Source organism: Raphanus sativus, chromosome 4, assembly GCF_000801105.2.
Source record: "Raphanus sativus cultivar WK10039 chromosome 4, ASM80110v3, whole genome shotgun sequence".
Lineage (NCBI taxonomy): Eukaryota > Viridiplantae > Streptophyta > Magnoliopsida > Brassicales > Brassicaceae > Raphanus > Raphanus sativus.
In genome coordinates this window covers 30156972-30180119 of record NC_079514.1, presented here as the reverse complement: position 1 = coordinate 30180119, position 23148 = coordinate 30156972, and the positions used below count along the sequence as shown (strand labels likewise).

Below are 23148 nucleotides of genomic sequence, written 5' to 3'. Positions count from 1 at the left end.
TTGTAAGTATTTATAAATGATTTATAAATCTTTATAAATGATTGATAAACATTTATAAATTATTTATAATCCTTATAGAAAACTAAGTTCAAGTTTGTTATACATATCCTTATAGACTGATTTTATAAACTCTTATAAATGAATTATACATCAATTCCATGGCACATGCGGACAGCAAACAAGGTTCCACCGCTTCAGAAATTTTACATACCTTTATAAATTATTTTATAATCTTTTATAATGGTTTATAAATTTTATAAAGAGATGATGATACGTGGCAGATTCTGAGGCACATGTGGACAACAAGAAAGGCTCCACCGCTTCAGAAATTTTACATACCTTTATAAATTGTTATAGACTCTTATAAATGATTTAAAGACCTTGTAACTAGTTTATTTTATAAACATTTACAGACAGTTTATAGACTTTATAAACTTCTTTACAAGCCTTTATAAATGATTTATATACTCTAACAAATAATTTATAAATATTTATAAATGATTTACAAACTTTATAAATGATTTACAAACTTTATAAACTGTTTTTTTATAAACGTTACAAAAGATTTAAAACTCTTATTAACTCTTATTGATTATTTACATATTCTTGTAAACCCTTATAAATTATGATACAAACTCTTATAATTTTTTTATAAGCCTTTCTAAATGGTTATATATTCTTATGAATGATATATGGACTTTATAGAAGCATGAAGAGACAAATTGTTTACATACCATCCTTTATAAAAGATTTATAGACTCTTTATAAATGATTAATAAGCCATTATAAATGGTTTCTAAACCTTATAAAAACTTTTATGAACTTTATGAATATTTTATAAAACCGTTATAAATTATTTACATACATATTATAAACCTTATAAATTATTTTACAAACCATATAAATTATCTTATAATTCTTTCTAATGGTTATAAACTCTTATAAATGATTAAAAGACCTTCTAACTGATTTTTTTATAAACATTTATAAACGGTTATAGACTTTATAAACTTCTTTATAAGGTTTTATAAATGATTTATAAACTCTTACAAATAATTTATAAACATTTATAAATGATTTATGAACTTTATAAATGATTTACAAACTTTATAAACTTTTTTGTTATTGAAGCTATATAACTCAGATTGAACACGTAAAGTGTACAAAAGTCTCAAATAGTGTAGAAGAAAAAAAAGTAGAAAATTGTATATACATATCCCTCATGAACACAAACAGCCTCTCTTTTCCTAAGTAAAGATCTCTCACTTCAAAAGGGAAAATACAACAATACACAAACTTGAGCTGTCGTGAAAACCTACAAATATATTAAAGAAGTTGAAGATAAAGACTTGATGCAATGTTAATAAATAGTTCAAGATTTAAGAGATTACCTCTCCTCAGATTGTAGTATTCTTTTTCTTAGACTTTGAACTCGTGGACGTGGAACCATTTAGTGGATGACCAATTGTTTCCTTTCACCACTGGACATCCATCTGAAAATCAAAAACAAAGGATATTGAAGTTTAGAGACACTGATATTATTGTTACTCTAAGTGAAAGAAAAAGCGAGTTTTTTTTTTGTGGTGGTTGAATCTCTTCAGCGTTCAAACTGGAAGGGTCTAGAGAAGCATCTCTCTTCTTTGGTAGAACATAGAGTCCTTCTTTCCCACATTTCGATAGCTCATTCCACCATTGGACTGCACTAATGTTTCCTTTCGCAGCAGGGAACACTGTCTCGCCACCGTCATCAACATCCGAGCTAAAGTATTTGTCCAAAAGAAGATTTAAGGAAAAAAAAGCATGAAGAAATTTGTCAGAGTAAAAAAAGTTTTATGTTTTGGTTACTTACAAGTACATAAGTACAGTAGCTATACGTTGTCCACCGTTCTTGGTGTTGAACTCATCTAAGAAATAATCGTAGTGAGGCTCATACTTCTGCCCAACTTGGTAGTGAAGAACTTGAAACTTTAGTTCAGGAATTTGATCGAACACCGAGCGTGCGTCTTTAGTATACCCAAAGGCTCCATATAAACTTACGAGCTTTGTTGCACAAGAGATGTCAGACATGAGTCCATTCCTAGTTAAGATCGTGTGAGCATTCCGCAGTGAATCGATGCTCTTGCACTTGCTTAAGAGGCGGAGGCTCGGGATCGATGCGGCGTAATGCAGAGAGGTCATGGACTCATCATGGACGCATCTTTGTTAAAACGTCGTAGCGGTACGAGAAAGTCGATTGAGTTTGAGCTGGTCCTCCCGAGTAAACGAGTAAATGGAGGAAGAGGAGGCATCATCGACGGTGCCGGAGGAAGTCGAGAAGCGGAGGGACTGAATCAGAGGATGATTTGGAAGAAACTTAGGTTTTAGGTTAGGGTTACTTTAGTCATTTACCCATTCATAAATATGGTATTTATGAAAATGTCCATTGACTAGTGGTACTAAAGAAAGTGTAAAAATAAAGTTTTCCTATAAATGTTTCTTTTTATTATATATGTTATTTGGAATTTTTTTAAAAAAAAAATAGAAATATTTAATTGTGGTAATTTTAGTTCATTAAAAGTATCCGTGTAATCAACTATCGTGAGACTTAACATAGGAAACTGACTTCTCAAATAATATTATAGAGATCGTCACATATTGCATCACTCATTAATTTTTTTTCATTAAGCGTTGAATCTGTTATTTGAATGTATGGTTTAGTGTCTATAAGTGGAATTAAATGTTACAGATAAGTGTTTGTGATTCATGGTTAGTATTTAGGTTTAGGATTGAGTATTTTAAGATCTAAGGTTTTGGTATAGGAGTAAGAGTTATTGTTAGGTTTCGTATTTATGAATATGAGTTTAGGATTCTCGTTAATTTAAAAATTTAGACCTTTTTGTTGAAAAAAGTTATGGATTTGATTGGTTACCTTTTGTTCCTTTTTTGCACTTGTCATGCATTGTATGATTGGTCAAGCAAAAAAATCCAAATGTTGGAACCTTCACAAAATTGCATCGTAAGTACAAAGACTACTTATTCCTCCATACATTTATATAATAATAGGTTTATAAGGAGGAACATTGTAATAAATGTGGTTACATTATAATAGACACGTGACATTCTCATAGCGATTTGAGAATGAGCGTACTGACTATCATGTGTACAGAACTTCTCAGTCAAACTCTACATGGTCACAAGTGTTTTATTTTTAATATAAAACTTACATGTAAGATTCCAATAAATATAAGTTATATATATTATAGTTTATATAAGTTTTACAATATTTGTATTATTAAATTAATTATATTGGGTATTAGAATTTAAAAATTTAAATAATAATTTATTTTTGTAATTAAATATTATTATTTTATAAGAAATTTTTCATTTATTTTAGAAAAAAATATTTTATTAACGGATCAAATCGGATATCCACGAAAATTATAAAATTTTGCGGATATCCGAGACACCAAATATCCGGATGATTACATATCAAATCGACACTAATACCTCCAAATAACCGGATTATTGATATACATTTTCATTTTCTTTATATGAAAAAAATTCACTAATGCCTAGGCTTATTTTATGTTTAACTAAAATTTTATCTTTCATATATTATTTTGAATAAAATGTTATTTAATACTAATTAACAGTATCTTTATAGATTTATCAACCACTTTTATATACTTTACGTACTTATACATGTGGACATTGACGTGAGCACCTACATACTAAATATTCACCACAATAAGTATCTAATTCTCTTGGAACTTGAAATATTCTTTTTAATGTTTTTTTCACAATCGACCAAATTGTAGTGAAATAATTTGTCTTAATAATCTTATTTTATTTTTCTTTAATTATTATATGTTTAACTATAATATGAAAACACTGATTCGACATCATGACTATCTAAAATTCATATAACATAAAACCAAATAAATAATAATAGTTTTTGGTTATCACCGGAAAAACCAAAGAAATCATAAATTTGAACCAAACAAACCAAAATACATATTTATTAAGAATTATAGCTATATTTTAGGAGATTAAAAACAAAAAAAAACTAACCTAAAACCGAACCAATATCCAGATTTAATATCTCCTTATTAAAAATAACAAAACTAGTATTCACATCTCGTGCAAAATGCGGATTATTACCTAGTGTTAATTATATGTGGAATTTGTTTTATTTACTAATGTGTAGTATTGTCGGATCAGGTCATATAGTTAGGCGTAGATCTTCATAAAACAGGTAATATTATCGGTTGTTGAATCGTAATTTTTTTTATAATTGTAATATCACGATAAATCAGCTTAAAGAAAATGTGTAATTATATATGGAATGTTGATTTACAGATCACGAATAGTTGGAGTCCTTATCAGAGATTAATTATGTAACCATAATTAGCTTTGACTGGTTTATGTCAAGTTCTAACAATAATCATTTATTTGCCAAAACAATAAAATATTTTTGTACAGATAATTATAAATTAATTTCTCGAAGAGTTAAAATATATATATGCTAAACATAAAAATATAGGACTTTGACATAAAAGAAGAGAGGACAATGAAGAGAGGACGCAAAGAGAAGAACCATGAAACCTCACTTTCACCCTCACGACTTGGTTGCCGTAGAATATCCACCAGGAATTTCAACATCCCTCTCGATCTAACGGTGGAAATACTAAAAAAGCTACCGGCGAAATCTCTAGTGAGGTTCAAATGCGTTTCAAAGAGCTGGTCATCAATTATCAGCAGCCGTAAAGACTTCATAGACTCGATTGTAACTCGGTCTTTGACACAGCCTCCGCGTGATGCCCATCTTATCTTGGATCCTGACAACGCGACTGATGAATGTTTGCTAGTCATCTCATCTCCTTGCCCTCAAAAGACTCACAAAGAATCGGTATCAATCCTTAGAACAGCTCATGAATATTCCCGCGGTTTGTTCCTTTGTTGGTCAAATGAACATCAAGAGGGAGCTATATATAACCCTACTACGAGGCAGACCTTCAACTTACCAAAGATGAAACATTCACACGGTGGTGTTTGCTTCTTCGGATATGAACCTCTCGAGAATCAATACAAAGTATTGTTCATACCGAACCTAGTCCACAGGGTGGATCAGGCTTGTCAAGTTTTCACATTAGGAGATACCATGGCGGAGGAGCAGTGGAGGAATATCCAAAACATTGAATATCTCTATCCATCGTTACGTTATCGCAGTACAGTTTCCATCAACGGGGCTATCTATTTTCTAGTAGGGATTAAAGTGAACGATACTACTGAATATAAAATTTTGAGGTTTGATATTCGGTCGGAAAAGTTTTATCATGTAGATGCACCAAAACCTGTGACACTGATGATGGCTCTGGGTTGGTGTGATCTGATAAACTACCAAGGAAAGTTAGGACTTATATGTTGCGAGCAGCGCATGGAAATTTGGATTATGGAAGAAGATTCTGAGAAGAAGACACAAAGATGGTCCAAGATTTTCTTTTATGAGATGGAGGGTTTTGACGACTGGCTCATCTCTGATGTTACTCGTGCTGGTGAGATTGTTTTTTTCAATGAGCCTCGTGACATGTTACGTATATGTTATTATGATCCCAAGCGCAACAGCGTCAGATATGTTGATCTTAAAGAAAACTATCCTAAGGAAAGAGGGTGTGACAAGGCTCTTCTAATCAGGACTTTTCCAGATTACGCCGAGAACACAATGTGTTTGTACTAGTAAAGATCTTTCAGTGTAATATTCATGGTGCTTCTTTCTTGATAGGTATAAATGTAATGATCGAAACATAGGTTACATATATACCCTATTACAAGGAAGGTCTCGTGGGGTTTGTCTTTTCTTTTGTTTGATTAATGTTGTTGTCTTTAATTATCAGAGATTATATATATGGAATTATATATTTCAGATATTGACATAACCGGAGTTTTTACCTGTGGTTTGACGAGTTACATATGTCATTTGATTGAGATTTGTCATTTGTAGACATGAATATGACTGGTTATGTATATTATAGAATAGATACAGCAATGTTTAGGTTGATAGTTTACAGTATAACTAGTAACTTACAATATGGAAAAACGAACTTGGTGTGTTTAGTATGCCTGTGAGAGATTATTCAAATTATTTAATAGAAACCATGTAAAATCACAGAAACAAAGAAAACTTGACTATTTCAAACTCATTTTCTGTTCCGAAGAAAGCTTATAAACTCATTACAAATTTACAATATCACATTGTCTATAACACTATTCAATTCATCAACCATATCTCCTTGTTAGACCCTTTAACCAGAGCAATAACCGTCACAGTATGCAAAAGATAATCCAGATCGTACGATCTTATTTTACAGATTATACGCTTTGGTACATCTTCGCTTCTGTAATGACCATGGATTATCACGTTATACTTTTTTTTTCTCAGGCATGGATTCAAAGAGACTATTAGCTTATTCATCATTCCTTTTCACACAGAATCCTTTCAAAAGAGACACCACAATTTTAAACTCGATGTTGACGAAGTTTCCAATGAGTGTTTGATACGTGCACATCCGTAGGGACTGATTCATCGTAAAACAGCTTTAGCAAGATTCTCTTCACTTCTCTTGTGAACTGTGTGAATGGGAAGTAAACATAGTTTAAAGCGTTTATGTGTCTCTAGACTGGTCCAACAGAAGCTATAATAGGGAATTGGGTAGTACTAGGTTTATTAAGAAGGGTGAAACCAGTGTGGACTGATGAATTACGAAAGGAGAACATTGATAAAGACCAGATTTTATTCAAAACAGTTATGGAAAGCTACAATTCTAAATAGTAGTTTGATGCCGTAAAAGAAAAGATACATTCTGTAGGTGATAACATGGTTACTAAAGGGTTTTACTAAAAAAAAACGGTGAAAAACTTTTATGCCCAACTCCAAGAAGTTGAAAAACGTGATAATGAACTCAACATTCTCTGCCTTGTTGTAAAACTTGTATTTCTCCTTATTATTGATGTGCCAATAGGCATCTATATATATACATGTTACCAGAAATAGATAAATGGAAAGATCCTATTTCCTATTGGAAATAGGAAATACATGGAAATAGTATTATCCTAATACAAAACATAAATATGGTAAAGTCTAAGTCTTCCTTTCTTCCTCATGCGTCTGGTCCGGTTCGGTATTGTCTGTCCGGTACGTCTGCCCGGTACTGTCTGGTACGGTTCGGTTATGTCCGTCCATCCAATGGTTTATAACACTCCCCCTTGGACGCCATAACCGTTTCAGAGTTCATAGTGTGCTTCATGTTGCCTCATTAAAACCTTACCAGGAAAACCCAGTGGGACAAAACCTTGGTGAAGGAAAAAGAGTACAACACACACTACTCCCCCTGATGAATGCATCACTGAAGATGTCCGTGTAAGGACTTGTAAATATTGATTCAGTGAGCTTGGAGTGTCTGTGTTTCTTTCTCTTAGAATTTCGCAGAAGAACACTTGGACGTACTGTGCCTTATGTCGTCCAACTTATAATATGGTCGACCATTATGGTCCTTGACCAAAAACGTATGTCTCTTAGACTACTAACCACTTTACTTGGTCGGATCTCATCCATAAGTGTTTATGGATCGTCCTATAGTATGACCTGGTCGTTTATGGACAGTGAGATATTTCTCTTAAGTACTATCGAAAATGTACTGAACTGGTCGATCCATATTGTGTCATAGACCTTGTCTATACACGTCCATAATTTTCTCATGAGTGTCTTAGATCATAATTTTCTCATCAGTGATCATTACTACAATGAGTTTTACATACTCATTAGACTTTGGTTCTATAACCAAGTACACTCATCGGACCTTATTCTTGGCAATCAATCTTTCTTGCCATATGTACTATCCATACTGATAGTTGATACCTCAAAAGTCATACCACGTTTTGGGTTAACAAAATTAGTCATCTCTCATGGATGATTCGGCTGGAAAGAAGCCGGACATAGTCTTTGATTTGGTATGGTCTTTGGCGTGAACCATAATGGTTCTCTTCGCTTTTTGCTGTGACCATCTTATATCTTACTTAGGGCGTGCTGATCTCATACACATACCCACGACTATGGTCTCTGCTATGAGTTATTGCAGTCCTTATATACATAGTCTTAAGAATCAATCTTGTTTATACACACACACAACCTTTGATGGATGTCTAAGATGTTGTTGGTGTGTTGCTATCAAGCCTTTGCCGTAGACCATTGGGTCATAGACCACGACCAATCACATGGTGATTGGTACTTCTCTCATACGGCTATATCTGTATATGCAGTTCCATGTCCTTAGTTTGTATGGACCTTTGCTAGGCGTGCCTATGGACTACTACATGATAGCTGATCTTTTGAGATCTAGAAATAAACTGTATCAACCTCTCTTTAGGCTGGTTCCAAACGCAAGGGATTTTGTACTTCTTATAAGTATGTATGGACTGAATTGGATTGTTCTTAGACAGATCCTTTACTTATACAGCTGCTTAATGACTCAGTCCATGAACAGCTTAGGAACAATGTTGTTCATTGAGAATTTCTTTTCTCATCTTTGTGGTACCTTTATAATATTTGATCCAGTGATCCATATGCTTGCTTACTACGTTTTTATCTCTTACTTATGACCAGACCTTTGTCAATTTCGAATCTGAGTAGTAGCATCCACCACATAGGAGTATATCTCTTTATAAACTGTTTTTCGGTCTCTGTGAGTAACCTTGTGTAATCAGCTATGTTCAAATGCTGTAAATAGGTACATGCACGTCTTAGACCACGTGACCATGTCCTTATCTCACGGTTTACTGTCCTCACATGACCCATTCACTGGTTTTATCACTTGATGGCGTTTTATGGCCAATACGTCCATCTTTCTTTACTTTAAACCCCACGTCCATTTTATTCTTTGTGAGTACTCTCGTGGGTTTATGATCCTCGCATTATATCTTATACTCAAGTGCTACTTTCTTTTATGAGATCTCTTATATGTAAATACATCAGTGGTGTTAACACTCTTATGTATGGTTCCATTGTGTTCCAGACATGTCCAAATCGATTTGAGATTTCATTATCTAGGACCTTTATTTCCTTGCAGTTTGGCGTCCCAAACTACATGGTCTGGTACCTTAGATGGTTAGCTGGCCAGCCTTATCTCCATGTCCGGACTGGTTCCCTTTTGAACTCGGATTTATATCATTCTGTGCACCTTTTCATTTCTTTCTATCCGAGGTTCCTTTATCTTATGGAACACTTTGGTCTATCTTGTATAGACTCTGTAGCAACTTGATTGTGTCTCTTAGGACATCAAATTTCGTGGTGCATAAGCTGGTATGACATTTAGTCATTCTTTTCTTTCCTTTCGGGTCAATGTGTCTGGCATCTAGTTCTGCTAGCTTTTGCATTAGTTGATCACATTCTTTGGACGTCTTAGATTATACTTCTAGTCCGAGGATCTTGCCAAGACAATGATGGTTAATACCAATATCTTACTCTTTATCCAGCTTATAGCTTTCTCACTTTTGATGTTGGACAGTCGGATTACTCATGCAATCCGTGAACCTGGCCATTTAATCTTATCACCCATATTTGGCTCAAGGTTTCATATAAATTCGTGGGAGAAAGTCATACTCCTATCCAACATATATTCCCGATTCTTATCTCAGTTTCTATCTTAGAAAGCACATATGAATGTGGTGGTTAAATCTCTTTAAGATTTCATATGTCTGGTCGTGACCCGTATTTAATCTGAGATGGGAATATCTATGCTCACTTATATGGCCTGATGCATATTGTCTTTACACATGTATATCAGTGTGTTCCCAAGCATTAGGTCGTGGCCTTTGTATTATAGGAAATCGGCCAAATGATTGTCCATGGTTCTGTTCTCGACCCGGTCGGTTTCATCGTCCGTGGTACGGTCGTATGAACTTTGTTGACCGCGTCCACGTCCTGTCCATCCATCCCAGTCTCGACCGGATGGTTTATCATGATGGACGTGGCTTGTCTTTGTATTAATTTACCATGGTCATAGACCATGTCCCACGGATCATGTTCATGTTTTTATAGTATGGTCATGTACCACACGGGTGTGTATTCTCCCCCTCATGAACATGCTATAAACCATTATGCCATTTCATGATACTTGGGACAGTTAGTCCTCATGAGCTTTCCTTGTGTACATGTTTCACAACGTGAGATTCTATGAGATAACTCTTTTGTGCCTTTCAATTATTTGCATCAAGTTTGGATCGATCCGGATGGCTAGTCCGGTCATGCCATTAAGTGTAATTTCGTATGGTTAACCAACTGGTTACCATGGCTCTTTTGCCTCTCATCATACTGATCATAGCATAGTATTAATCAGTAGAGTATATAGGTATAGTCTTGACCACTTTCTTATAAGGCCTTAGGCGATTTTTCTTTCAAAATCTGTAGGAACCTTTTGTTCTCTTTTGCCCATTGTTTCTATATGGAAACCATTTCTTGTTAGTACTCAATGGGCACGAAATTGGGTGTATATAATGCCTTTCAGGCAATGCCTTGGCTGTGGTCTAACTATCCTTCTAGAACAAGATTTATTGGGAGAATTTTATTTTTTATTTTTCGTGGATATTTTTATGCTTTGTAATTCTAAGATAAATAAAAATCATTCAATAAAGGTTTTCATAAAAACACCAAATAATATAACATAATAAGATTTAAAGTAAAACAAACAAACAAAGCAAAATTTCAGGATGTCAAATGGCCTTTTAGCCTATGGTCAAGCCGGCCACTCCAACTGTCACTTTGGATGTGGCTTCCTCAGATTTATTATCTCTTTCATCACAATCTGCTTCATAACCACTCATCTCATTCTTTATTTGATTCATCCACTCTCTTTGTAATAAGTATGAAAACAGATCATTGTATGTGGTGAAACATTTCTCTCTATGATGTAAAAATAGATCTCTTGGATCTGCTGTAGAGAATGTCTTTTCAAGTAATTCCTCATATGTTAACTTTTCACCACATAATATCAGGTTATGAGCTATTTCGGACAGGGTATAATTATATTCTTCCACGGACCCATAGTCCCGGAATCTGAGGCTCATCCACTCATGCCTTATCTTTGGTAATAACACCTTAGTGTATCTGGACATTAATTCTGTCCAGAGGCATCGGGGGCTCTCTATATCTCGGTACTGATTTCTCAGTTCCTCAATGAGATGATGGCTCATTACTGTTAATGCCATTTCGTTCTTGGTTCCATGATCATCCTTGATGATACATTTCCCAAGACCCTCTGTCCATAGTATATATGAGATATTCATTGCTCATCCTAGATAATTTTCTTCAGAAATTTCTAGGGTATCATAATCCAAGGTTGACATCTGAATCATATCAATCAATCAATCAATTCTTAGAATTCATGCATTCAAATAATCAATCAAACATGAAAATACTTTTAGAAATTTTATCACTCAACATATCAATGGTTCACACCAACCAAAACAAAAATTTCTAACAAGTATTAATCAATCAACATGAAATATCCCTTTAAGCAATCATATATCAACTTCAGAAATTTTCAAGTGTTCTTATGTGATCTAGGTTCCTGTGGACCTAACTAGAAAAAATTTCAGATAAGTGATATATGAAATATAAACTATATGTTCAGGGTTATAATGCATCAGGTCTTACGACCCTTAGGTCACACGACCACAGTACATGATGCAAAGCCACACGGCTGGATCCTGCTAAAATACTTTCAGTTTTTCAGAAAATGAAACTTTCTATTTTTTTCAGAAAAGGAAACTTTCTATTTTTTTTTCAGAAAATGAAATTTTCCATTTTAGCAGAAAGGAAATTTCAACAAATCAATCAATCAAGCAATCAAGAAAATAATTCAGATTTCAGTTTATAGAATTTATAGTTTGTGAAATCGACCAAGATGGGTTTAAGGGGTGATCGATTTCTATTGGCTCCGATTGATCATTCAGATCATAAGGTTCTCGAGATCCAAGAACACTTAGTGTTTTGGTTTTAATTGATTTAATCAATCTCTTATTGAATAAAGAATATTTGTGCCTCTAACAACCTAATGACCGTTTGATCTAGCAACTTAACGGGAGAACTAAACCAAATCCTAATTCCTCAAATTTATTTAGGGATTCAATTGTCCTAGGTTTTTAGGTACATCAAATTTTAATGTTCAATCCTTTAACAAACAACCAAATTCGTTTTGATATGGTTCCAAAGGGTGTTTCAGATTTTATTTACCTTTAGATTGGAGAGAATCTGAAACTGGACCACCTAGAGAGAGGAGAGAAAACCGCGAACGGCTTGAACGTCTATCGCGAGCAAGGAACGGGCTGATCGGATCGTCCGGAACCTCTACCGGCTGTTGGATGAACTGTCGGATCGTCTGGTAGCTTATCGGGTGCTGATAAATTCGTCGGATCGTCAGTATGGGTGCTGGTCGGATGAGAATGGAAAGACAGCTAGGGTTTCCTTTAGTAAAAAGGAAATTGTCAACGCGGATTGAAACGGAGGTGGAGAACGCGTCTGAACTCGGATTGAGACGAGGTTTGCGGCGCTGGATTCTTCTCGTCGAGAGCTTCAATTGGATATATGGACCGTCGGCTAAATCCTTATGGTTTGAGAGATACGTCGATTTGAAGTTGCGTCCGAATTAGGGTTTTGAATCAAGTTGACGGCGCTTCTTGTAATAGCTCGTGAGAACGCGTCCGGTATCGGATTGCGATGAGATCGACGGCGTTGGATTCGTCTCGTCGAGATCTTGAATTTGATAGGTGGCTCGTCGTCTGGATCCGTCGGGTTGAGGAGATACGGTGTTTTGAAGTTTCGTCTGATTTCTAGGCTTTATGGTGGTTGCTGGGAAAAAGGGTTTCGAAATTCACTCAGGGTTTTTTTCAGAGCTCTCGTGCTGATAACGTGTTGTAAAACTTGTATTTCTCCTTATTATTGATGTGCCAATAGGCATCTATATATATACATGTTACCAGAAATAGATAAATGGAAAGATCCTATTTCCAATAGGAAATAGGAAATACATGGAAATAGTATTATCCTAATACAAAACATAAATATGGTAAAGTCTAAGTCTTCCTTTCTTCCTCATGCGTCTGGTCCGGTTCGGTATTGTCTGTCCGGTACGTCTGCCCGGTACTGTCTGGTACGGTTCGGTTATGTCCGTCCATCCAATGGTTTATAACATGCCTCTTTTTTTTCTTTTGACATCACATATATAATGTTATCTTTGATTTTTCATAGCCATGCAAGCAGGCCCGGCCCTGGGCTAAAGCCCGTAAAGCCAGGACTTTAGGCACCAAAATATCTAGATATATTAGGGGCGCCGAATTTTACATGTGTGTTACTCTAGTCTAATGGTTCATATCGTACTCAACAAGTCTTGTAGGTACTGAGTTCAATGCCCCATCTCTTTTTTACTATTTTTCTTTTTTATTCCTTACTTTTTTTAACAAACCATTTAATTAAGTAAACCTTAGTTATTCCTTACCTTTTCTAACAACATTTAGTATATTCTATCACATATATTATTAAATAATCCATTTAATTAAACAAATCTTAGTTATATTTTCAAAGTAGACGTCTTCTTCCATTTTTGTTTTCTAGTTTTTTTTCTTCTTTAAGAATAATTTATTAATGATCAAAGTAATCATCTATCTCTCTTCTGTTTCTTTTTTATAAAATAGCTTTGTACAAGATATTTATTATAACAAAAGATGTAAATTATCAGTTCTCAATTTCTACATTTTTTAAGAAAAAAAAAAGATGTTGATGTTAATGTAATTTTTTCATATGTTGCTGTATCATACAATTTATGTTCTTTATTTATAAAAATATTACAAAAATAAGATTAGTAATCAACTTCTCTTAAATATTTTAGTTAATCAAATTACATCGATAACATCATTATTTTCTCAATAATATGATTCTTTCTCTCTGTATTTTATTTTTTTGTTAACAAATTAGGATTTAATAGTGTATTGCATTATTTTGATTACATACTTGTACTTAAAATGCAGTTAACTTTTTTGATATATTTATTATTTAAGGGCATAATTTTTTTGTACGCTTTAGGCGCCATTTAAATCCGGACCGACACTGCATGCAAGACTAGCCTGTGCTTAAAGAAGCCGTCCCTGAAAACAAGACGAGTTGTGTTTAAAGTTGAAAAGTGTATATGATCTATCAAGATATGTATGTCATAGTAGAACTCATCTTGTATACTATGAATGTATATCCTTATTATTAAACATCAAGATATCTATCCTTATTATTAAACATCAAGAGAGCATCAGTTTCATCACACCTAAACAAATCTCACTAATGACTTCTTGTATTGGGAAGAAAACCATCTTTAGCCATTTCAGCAAGCACATCAAGAACCACATCCATATTCCCTTCTCTATGATTGATTTCCACAAGCACTTTAGCTTGCTCTGCTTCACTCAACTCACAGCTTCTCAATACATTGTCAATCACACTACTCAATTCATCTACCATACCTTCCTCCTTGTGCAACGCCTTAACCAGAGCAATAACCGTCACAGTATGCACAAGAAATCCGGATTTTACCATCTCCTTGTATAAGCTATACGCTTTCCTTACATCTCCACCTCTGCAATGACCATGGATCATCACGTTATAAGCTGTTCCATCGGGCTTATGTTTTTTCTCAATCATGGAACCGAAGACTCTATCAGCTTCATTCATCATCCCTTTCATACAGAATCCTTTGATAAGAGACACCACGCTTTTGAAATCGACGTTACCACAGTTCTCAATAAGTGTTTGATACGTGACATCACTAGGAACTGATTCATCATAAAACAGCTTGAGAAGAAGTCTCTTCGCTTCTCTTGTCCTAGCTTGCTTGTTAAGCCCGTTGATAAGCACACTATAAGTGACAACATCAGGCAACAAGCCTTTCTCGACCATTTCGTTGTGCAAGTTTAACGCTCTCTCCAAACCCCCTTCTACGCAGTGAGCATTGATCAAGGCCGTGTAAGCAAACTCATCAGGTGTAAGGCCACCTCTCAGCATCTCATCGAAAAGATCACAAGCTTCCTTTGTTCTTCTCTGCTCGCAAAACCCTTGGATCAGCGATGAGTAAGTGATGTTATCAGGTCGAATCCCCTTCTCAACCATTTCCCTCTTGACTCTCACCGCTTCATCCACATCGTAGCTCCTACAAAACCCAGACAACACAGTGCTGTAACTCACAACATCAGGAGCCAAACCTTTCTCCTTCATATCTTCAAGAACACCCCTCGCATCTCCCATCTTCCCAGCAATACAATGTCCGTTAATCAGAGCATTATAAGTCACGACCGAAGGCCTAAACCCGTGATCAACCATCTCTTTCAAGACTCGATAAGCTTCATTCACACACCCCTTTTGCGAAAACCCATCAACCAAGGTCGTGTAAGTACGCTCGTTAGGACAAAGCCCTCTCACACGCATCTGATCAAGAAACTCGACAGCACGGTTCATGTTCCCGGCCTTACACATGCTATGTATCAGCGAAGTATATGTAATAACACTAGGAGACAACCCATGCCTCAGCATCTCCCCATGCATCACAAGAGCTTGGTGAAAGTTACCTTCTTTACAATACCCTTTAATAAGAGTATTGTAAGTGACTTCATCGAGAGAGAAGCCTCTCCTATTCATCTCCGTGAGAACCAAGCTCGTCTCTTTCATCCTCCCTTCTCTACACAATCCATTAATAACCACATTGTAAGAGATCAGATTAGGCTCTAACCCCTTTAACCCCATAGCTCTCAAAAGCTCAAACCCATCATCGATCCTACGCAGCTTACAATACCCATCGATCAAAGTGTTGTAAGTAACAACATTAGGCAAACAACCTTTCTTCTCCATCCGACCAAAAAACTCAAGAGCAGCGTCTAGATTCCCAGCAGAGCAGAAGCCTCTAATCAAGATGTTGTAAGTGAAGACATTCGGAGAAACCTGCGTTTCCAACATCTCCTTGAAGACACTCTCACTAAAGCTAATGTCTCTCTTGGCTCTAATCGTAGCGTCCAAGACAGCGTTGTAAGACAAGACTCCAGGCATAAAGCCATGAGCTTTAGCGAGACGAACGATACTCAGAGCCTTATCTATCAGATTCAAACGAGAGTAAGACTTAACCACCAGATCGAAAACAGAGGAAGTCGAATCGCACGGAGCGTAGGTCTCTCGAAGCGAGGCGAAGACGAGGGAAGCGTCGTCGTCTTGGGTTTCGGCGGCGACGTCCTCCGCGAGGGTTTGCGCGGTTTTGTAGAGTTTGAGTTTGGTGAGGATGTGGAGAGCGATGCATTTGCAGCGGAGGGTGAAGAAGTGGTGGTGGTGCGGGTGAGCCCAGTTCAAGAACTTGAGGATGAGTTCTTGGTCGTTCTGGGATTTGAGGAGGAGAGTAGAGGCTGCTTCAGGGGTGAAGTGTGGGGAGATGTGTTGGAGCTGGTAAGGGTGGCGTCGGAGAAAGGTTAAGGCTTTGTCGACGAGGAGGGAGTCCGAGCGAGAAGCGAGCGTCGAGAGAGATCGTCGGGTTAGGGTTTTGGAGAGAATCATTGGATTTAGGGTTTAGGGGAATAGAAAGGGAGGGATCAAGGAAATGAAGGAGACGATGGGGGTTTCATCTCGGCCGTCCGATCACTCATCTGTTGTCTGCTTTGGATTTTCAGTCAGTTATTTTGTTATTTAGAATTTCATTGTTTTGTTGACCGACATTAAAGAATTTAATTGTTAATAATATATTTTGTACAATTAAACACTAAACATTAGTATAAATCATTGTTGTATTTGACAAAAAAAGTCAGTATGTTACAACTTTTTTTTTACTATCTATTGAATTATATTGATAACATGAAAATTTATATAAGCCGAAAAAACACATTTTTTCCAAACCCATTAATGACATAAAGCAACAAGACACAACTACAGTGATATAGAAAATGAACAATGAAAAAGCCGATATAGATATTTTGATGATAGTAACTAATGGGAAAGAGCGCACCGATCTTCAAACTACAAACAAGTAGAGAAGCTTGTTTGTGAACTACAAACAGTTGTCAGATCCACACAAATTTCAATCACAAACAGGATACATTTTTACAATTGGAGACACCACCATATCTTGGCGTTCTCAAAAGCAAACACTCGTTGGTTTACAAAAAAAAAAAACTACAAACAGTTTATGCCCAAGCAAATGATTTGACCAAAAAGGAAAAAAGGAGACCAAGCAAATGAATAACGCCTACATATGTGGTTTTTACCTGAAAACTACTTTTTTTTTAAACTATGATACCTGAAAACTACTTAAAAGCCAAGATAGCCTTTCACTCTAAACGCTTTACTTTCTTATTTTTTAAACATTCATATAAACTATAAAGTAGTACTTTAAACAGTTTTTGTTTGCATATAATTTAGTATCCATTTAAAAATGTAATGCTAGTTCAACTTTTGTATTTTAGTTAATGGAAAATGTATGTTTGCATTGCCGTTACATACCATAATTAGGTTGACGAGTTTCAAAGTTAAATACTAAAATAAATCTTTAAATATTGTAAAATAACAATCATATATAATTAGAGATTTATCTATTCTTTTAGGCATTCCACCTAAGCAAACTAAAAACACATAACAATAAGTTTTAATTTATTTTTGAAAACAAAAGGCAACAATAAATTACATTAAAATAATAATTTAATACATGAGTATATACTGCATTTAAGAAATATGGGATATAGAATCAAATGTCATTAAAATAAAGAAGAAAATAGTAAATCTTAAAGAGAAAAAAATCGCAAAGTATATTGCAAGTAAAACACTTCACTAATAATATCAAGCATAACATCATACAATATTTTGTTGGTAACAAATATTTCAACCAAAATGGTAGATAGAATGATATTTAGATGCTTAGTTACTTATGAATTTTCACATATATATATATATAGATGTATATATATATATATATATATAATTACTACAGTAAAAATAAAATTTGATAAATGTACTTTTATAACTTTAAATAAATCTATCTATTTATATAAAGTTCACTTCCCTCTCTCCAGAGGCCTCCACGTCAGGATCCAGCTTGGAAACTCGCGCCTCCTGCAGCTGCCACGTGTCCATGGTGTATGAAACTTGGCATTTCATTAAACGCACAGAGATATGGGCTTCATCCAGTTGTCTAATGGGCTCTACATTCTGTCAATCTATCCGGCCCGATAACAAACGAATCGCTCCCTCCTGCGATGGCGATGCATGCCGCTTGGGTTTTCTCGCTCTCGACGAAACAGACGGAGTAATGAGATCGTCTTTATTTCGATCGATTAATTCAGACCCCCACTACAATCTCTTCAATGCATCGTTTGTCGCTGGGACTCGATGTGAGATCCGTATAAATAGGTAAATACTTCTCCAATCGAACTCATTTTCTATTTCTATCTCTAGCAAAATTTTGATTAGTGTGGTTATGGCTATTAGGAGGATCTTCTTCTCCGACTTGAAGCCTGGCGGTTGCTCCTCCGTCGTTGAGGCTAGGCTGCTGTGATATGCTCCTGGTCGATGGAATGTAAGTTTGTTTCTCCAGTTTTTTTTTCTTTAGATATGTGTTTGATCATTCCGGTAGATTTCTCATTGTTTATTTTCTTTTTTTTGTAGAGCTTTTGTAAACTGGGAAAACATTGAAATAGTTCTTGAAAAAGAGTTGCAGAGCTAAGGGTTTGACCTTCCACCCCAAAAGACCATGGAATCTCGCCAAATTACACAGAGGTGTCATCCAGCTCTGGGATTATTGAATGGGCACTTTGATCGATACAGTTGACGATCACGAAGGCCCTGTTCAGACCCTGTTCGTTCTCACTCCATAGCCTTTCTTCCTCTCAAGAGGTAAGATAGGAGATCTATGTACATGTAAAAAAAATGCACACTACAGAAATTTACTGGATTTTTTTCATAACCCATAAAGTAACAGATGTTAGATAGGTTCCACAACCTCTACTCATATCCTGGTAAAAAAAATATTTTTACGTTCATATGTATGTGTTGAGTACATGAATAGTCTTCTAGATTGAGATACATAAGCAATTCACATATACATTTTAGTTTTGTTCATGATCTCTGTTATGTTCTTGATAACATATACACAGATGATAATGCTGGTGAAAAAATGTAGAATTAGTACCTATTTAATATCTCAGAATAGTTTAAGCAAACACATATAAATAGATTTTTGATAGTTATATAAAGAGTTTCTTGCATATCTTTGGTTTCTTTTGCTTACTCTGTTTCTCTACATTCTATTTTTTAACCCTCCATATTCTATGTAATAATAAGTTTTAAATCTCAGACAAACCATATTGTCTGCATCCAAGAGTTTTATTGCAGATTATATTATCCTATTTAATTTAAGGCTTGGTGATGCATACTTTTGTTTACGATATGCCTTGATCTCCAATTCGGGCCTTTAGATAAGTTAACTATTGGTTTTTCTTTTACACCACACAGATCTGTTTTATAATAAGTTTGTAGCAGCATGATGATTTTCCATGTTTACTTTTCTGGGATCTTTACGACCAAGGATCTAAAGTGCTCCACTTTTTCTTTCAGGTCTAAAACTGTTTGTCTCAGTGCTTTTGAAGTTCAGGCCAGCCAACTTCACCGGAGCTTACTTAGGGTGCATGTGGGACTACGGTCATTGTTGCCACCAGAATTAGTCCCAAGTTTGTTGGAGGTTAAAACCATCTCTGTTTGTAACGTTTAACTGTAGAAAGATTATGATACTAAATACATTAAAATTTGCAGGTCGCAGATTCATGATGATTCAAGTTTATATTTTCTGGAACTTGCAAATAAAGAGATGTTGACTTGACCAACCGCTGGTTTGGGCGAGTCTGGAGCCTGGAGCTAGCTGCTCCACAAGTACTACTAAATATGATGGTGTAAAGAAAATTTAGACCATCTCCAATGTATTTCTCTATTTTTATCTCTTAAATAGAGGATCTCTAAAATAGAGATGTGTTTTTCTCCAATGTATTCCTCTATTTTTACCTCTAAAAAGGAATATTTTCAAAAGATTCTATTTTTATTTTACAACAAGTATCTTTTATTTTTAAAAGTTACAAATCAACCCTATTCAATTTTATTTTTATAAGATTTTCATACATTTTTAACTTTGTTTAAACAAAAGTTTCACTAAAAAGATTGTTAGATAAATCAAAAGTGTCATTTTATGTTTATAAAAACTGTATTTTCTTATAAAAATAATTGTTTTTGATATAATTATAAAAGTTTAAAAATTAAAGGACTGTTTTGAAATAAAAAAAGTATACCTCTATAATAGAGGAATGCTATTTTTTCTCTATTTATAGAGGTGAAAATAGCATTCCTCTATTATAGAGGTGGATATAGCAATGGGTTGGAGCACTTTTTACTCTATTATAGCATTTGGAGGTGAATATAGCAATGGGTTGGAGATGCTCTTAGTTAACTTAACAGCAAACAGTTCGTTAAAACACAGTTCAAAGAATTTTAATATACTTCAACTTTCACGACGACTCAAGTTAGCCAATTACCACCGATAATAAATGCTAATACGCATAACATGACAAGAACAATTATGCTAAACTTATACACATAATCTCACAAATAAACTGAGATTTGTGCTAATTGATACTATTTTGTTTTTATTGTATTTGGTTCTCATTTGAAAAAAAAATGTGCTTGATTCGAATTTTCAGCTAATGACGGAACATAAATTCAAAAAGAAACATGGTATAGAATTAAACATTATAAACTTAAACAGAAAAATAAGTTGAAATGTTTGATATTCACAATAAAGAAGATCCACGCTACGGAAGCCGCTCACTTGGAACAAATAATAAGAGATTGTATACTGAGTGGCCAAAATTTTCTGATATAACAAGTCCTCCAGTTTGATCTCTTTTCTAAAAAATTATAAAAAAAAAAGATAAATTCAATTCATGAAACAAATATATAACTAGGAGAGAAAATAATTTCACTATACTCTAATCAACGGTTGTTTAAAAATCTATGTGACTTATTAGTATAATTAAACTAAAATAAACATATGAGAGAAAGTAAATAATTACAAAAATTATTATAGTTAGATAAGTATATAATTTCTAAAATGAATAGTAAAATGAGTAGTTAAAAGATTAAATACTAATGCTACTTTTATTTAAAATAAATTTATACTAATATTTTATTTATTCATCCGCCCGCCCGTAGGGCGGGTTTACCCTAGTATAAGATATTCCACAATAAATATTAAGATTAACATTATATCTAAAATTAAATATTGTCATTATAGGATATTCATATAAACTAAAAAAAATACTTTTAAATTTATAATAAATCTACGTTACCATATATATATAAACTAAAAAAAACATGAAAAATATGATAGAAACTAAGAATGACCATAATTATAATTAGGACTTGGCATAAGACCCGGAATCTAAAATCCAAACCAAATCCAAACCAAAAACTCAGATCCGTTATCCGATCCGAAATATAAAAATATCCGAACGGGGTTTGTAGAGTGGTACAAAACATTTCTGAACCAGACGTGTTATTAACCAAATCCAAACGGATAATTCGAGATATCTGAAATTAATAGTCAATATAAATATTTAAAATATATATAAGTATTTGAAATTAGTTCAGTGTTTGTATTGATATGAACAAATATTAAAATTTAAATAAATACCTTAAGTACTCAGTTAATTATAAATAAGTATTTCATAATTTTTTTCTTTGAAATAACAAGCCTACTCTTTCTATAAAGTAAAACATATTGTTTACGCAAAGTGTTTCTTTTCTTGCTTATTTTAACATTTTATTATTATTTTATCAGTTTTTGGATTAATTTATATTCAATTTAATGGTTTTCTTTATGTTTTTCTTTAAAGTTTTTTTTTTCCGGTTATACCCGAACGATATATAATTATTTTATGTGTTTTAGGACACAACAAAAATTTGAATCAAATCCGAAGTGTTATTATCCGAACACGACCCATACTAGTAAAATAATTAGAATGTGACCTAGGAGTCTAAATTCGAGAACCTAAAATTCAAAATACACGATCCGAACCTATATGTCCGGTACTAATTATAATGTTAGATTATTTAAGCGTTATTATCCAAACACGACTTATACTAGTAAAATAATTAGAATGTGATCTAAGTGTGTAAATCCGAAAACCTAAAATTTAAAATACCCGATCCGAACCTGAACGCCCGGTACTAGTTACAATGTTAGATTATTTATTAGTTTTAAATATATTTAAAAACTATAGTGAAAATAAATTTACATAAGTGTATTTCTATAACTTTAAATATATGCAGGTCAAGTTGAGTGATCTTAAAAAAAAAAGGTTAGTGATCTTCGCCCATTGGTTACAATGCAACGACTATGGTGGTAAAAGAGGAATGCGTATTAGAATCAGAAACAGTAAAGTGAATGCATATTATGTTTGTTTCCGGAGCTTTGAGGTCATCTCTTCTTTGTTTGTGTTTTTATTGCAGGACTATGGGATCACCTAACCGTCATCCATTTTAAATCGATTACAACGTCCACGGTCCACAACTAGTTTTTTTTATCAACTCAATATCCATTCATATTCTGTTAGTATTCCAATTTACTCTATACTAGGACCCGCACTTTGTGTGGAGTGAGAAGAAAATTAAATACTTAAAATCATATCATATTTGAATTTATATACCATAAAATCTACAAGTCCAGCCATTTCAAACTAAAAGCAAAGGTTAAAAGCTGAATGATATATTCGATTGATTTGAGAGATATATAAATATAGTAAATCAATTGTTTAATCAATTAGTTTGCTAGACAATTTAAGGGAATATGTACAATGATTGATTGACCACTTAATCAGTTTATGCCATTTTTTCTTTTTGTATTACCGAAATTTCTCTGTGTCAATAATGACAAATCAATTAGTTCAATTTTGCACTAATTACTAAACATTTTTAAGATTGAACTTGTGCATGAAGTTTTGCGTGATTGAATATCTAGGTCTGAACAGTTCAAATAATGTGGATTAGGAAACAAAATTGATTATCTT

The 23148-nt window shown here is 34.1% G+C and overlaps 3 protein-coding genes and 1 long non-coding RNA gene across 4 annotated transcripts; 2 read left to right on the top strand and 2 right to left on the bottom strand.

Moving 5' to 3' along the window:
• Window positions 1–1419: 1419 nt before the first annotated feature.
• Window positions 1420–2178, bottom strand: LOC108850638 (prolyl 4-hydroxylase 5-like). The gene is made up of 3 exons (XM_018624134.2): window positions 1850–2178; window positions 1611–1759; window positions 1420–1493 (listed from the first exon to the last, which is right to left on the bottom strand). The coding sequence occupies exons 1-3, from the start codon at window positions 2176–2178 to the stop codon at window positions 1420–1422; spliced, it is 552 nt and encodes a 183-aa protein (XP_018479636.2).
• Window positions 2179–4526: 2348 nt separating this feature from the next.
• On the top strand, window positions 4527–5738 carry LOC108850636 (putative F-box protein At1g32420). The gene has a single exon (XM_018624133.2). The coding sequence runs from the start codon at window positions 4550–4552 to the stop codon at window positions 5714–5716; it is 1167 nt and encodes a 388-aa protein (XP_018479635.1). The 5' UTR covers window positions 4527–4549; the 3' UTR covers window positions 5717–5738.
• An 8514-nt stretch (window positions 5739–14252) lies between these two features.
• LOC108849407 (pentatricopeptide repeat-containing protein At5g39710) lies at window positions 14253–16711 on the bottom strand. Its single transcript, XM_018622959.2, has one exon. The coding sequence runs from the start codon at window positions 16604–16606 to the stop codon at window positions 14357–14359; it is 2250 nt and encodes a 749-aa protein (XP_018478461.2). The 5' UTR covers window positions 16607–16711; the 3' UTR covers window positions 14253–14356.
• Window positions 16712–18294: 1583 nt separating this feature from the next.
• On the top strand, window positions 18295–20054 carry LOC108831897 (uncharacterized). Its single transcript, XR_001946435.2, has 5 exons — window positions 18295–18448; window positions 18527–18614; window positions 18704–18931; window positions 19652–19775; window positions 19847–20054. It is a non-coding gene; the product is annotated as an uncharacterized LOC108831897 (long non-coding RNA).
• The last annotated feature ends 3094 nt before the right edge of the window (window positions 20055–23148 follow it).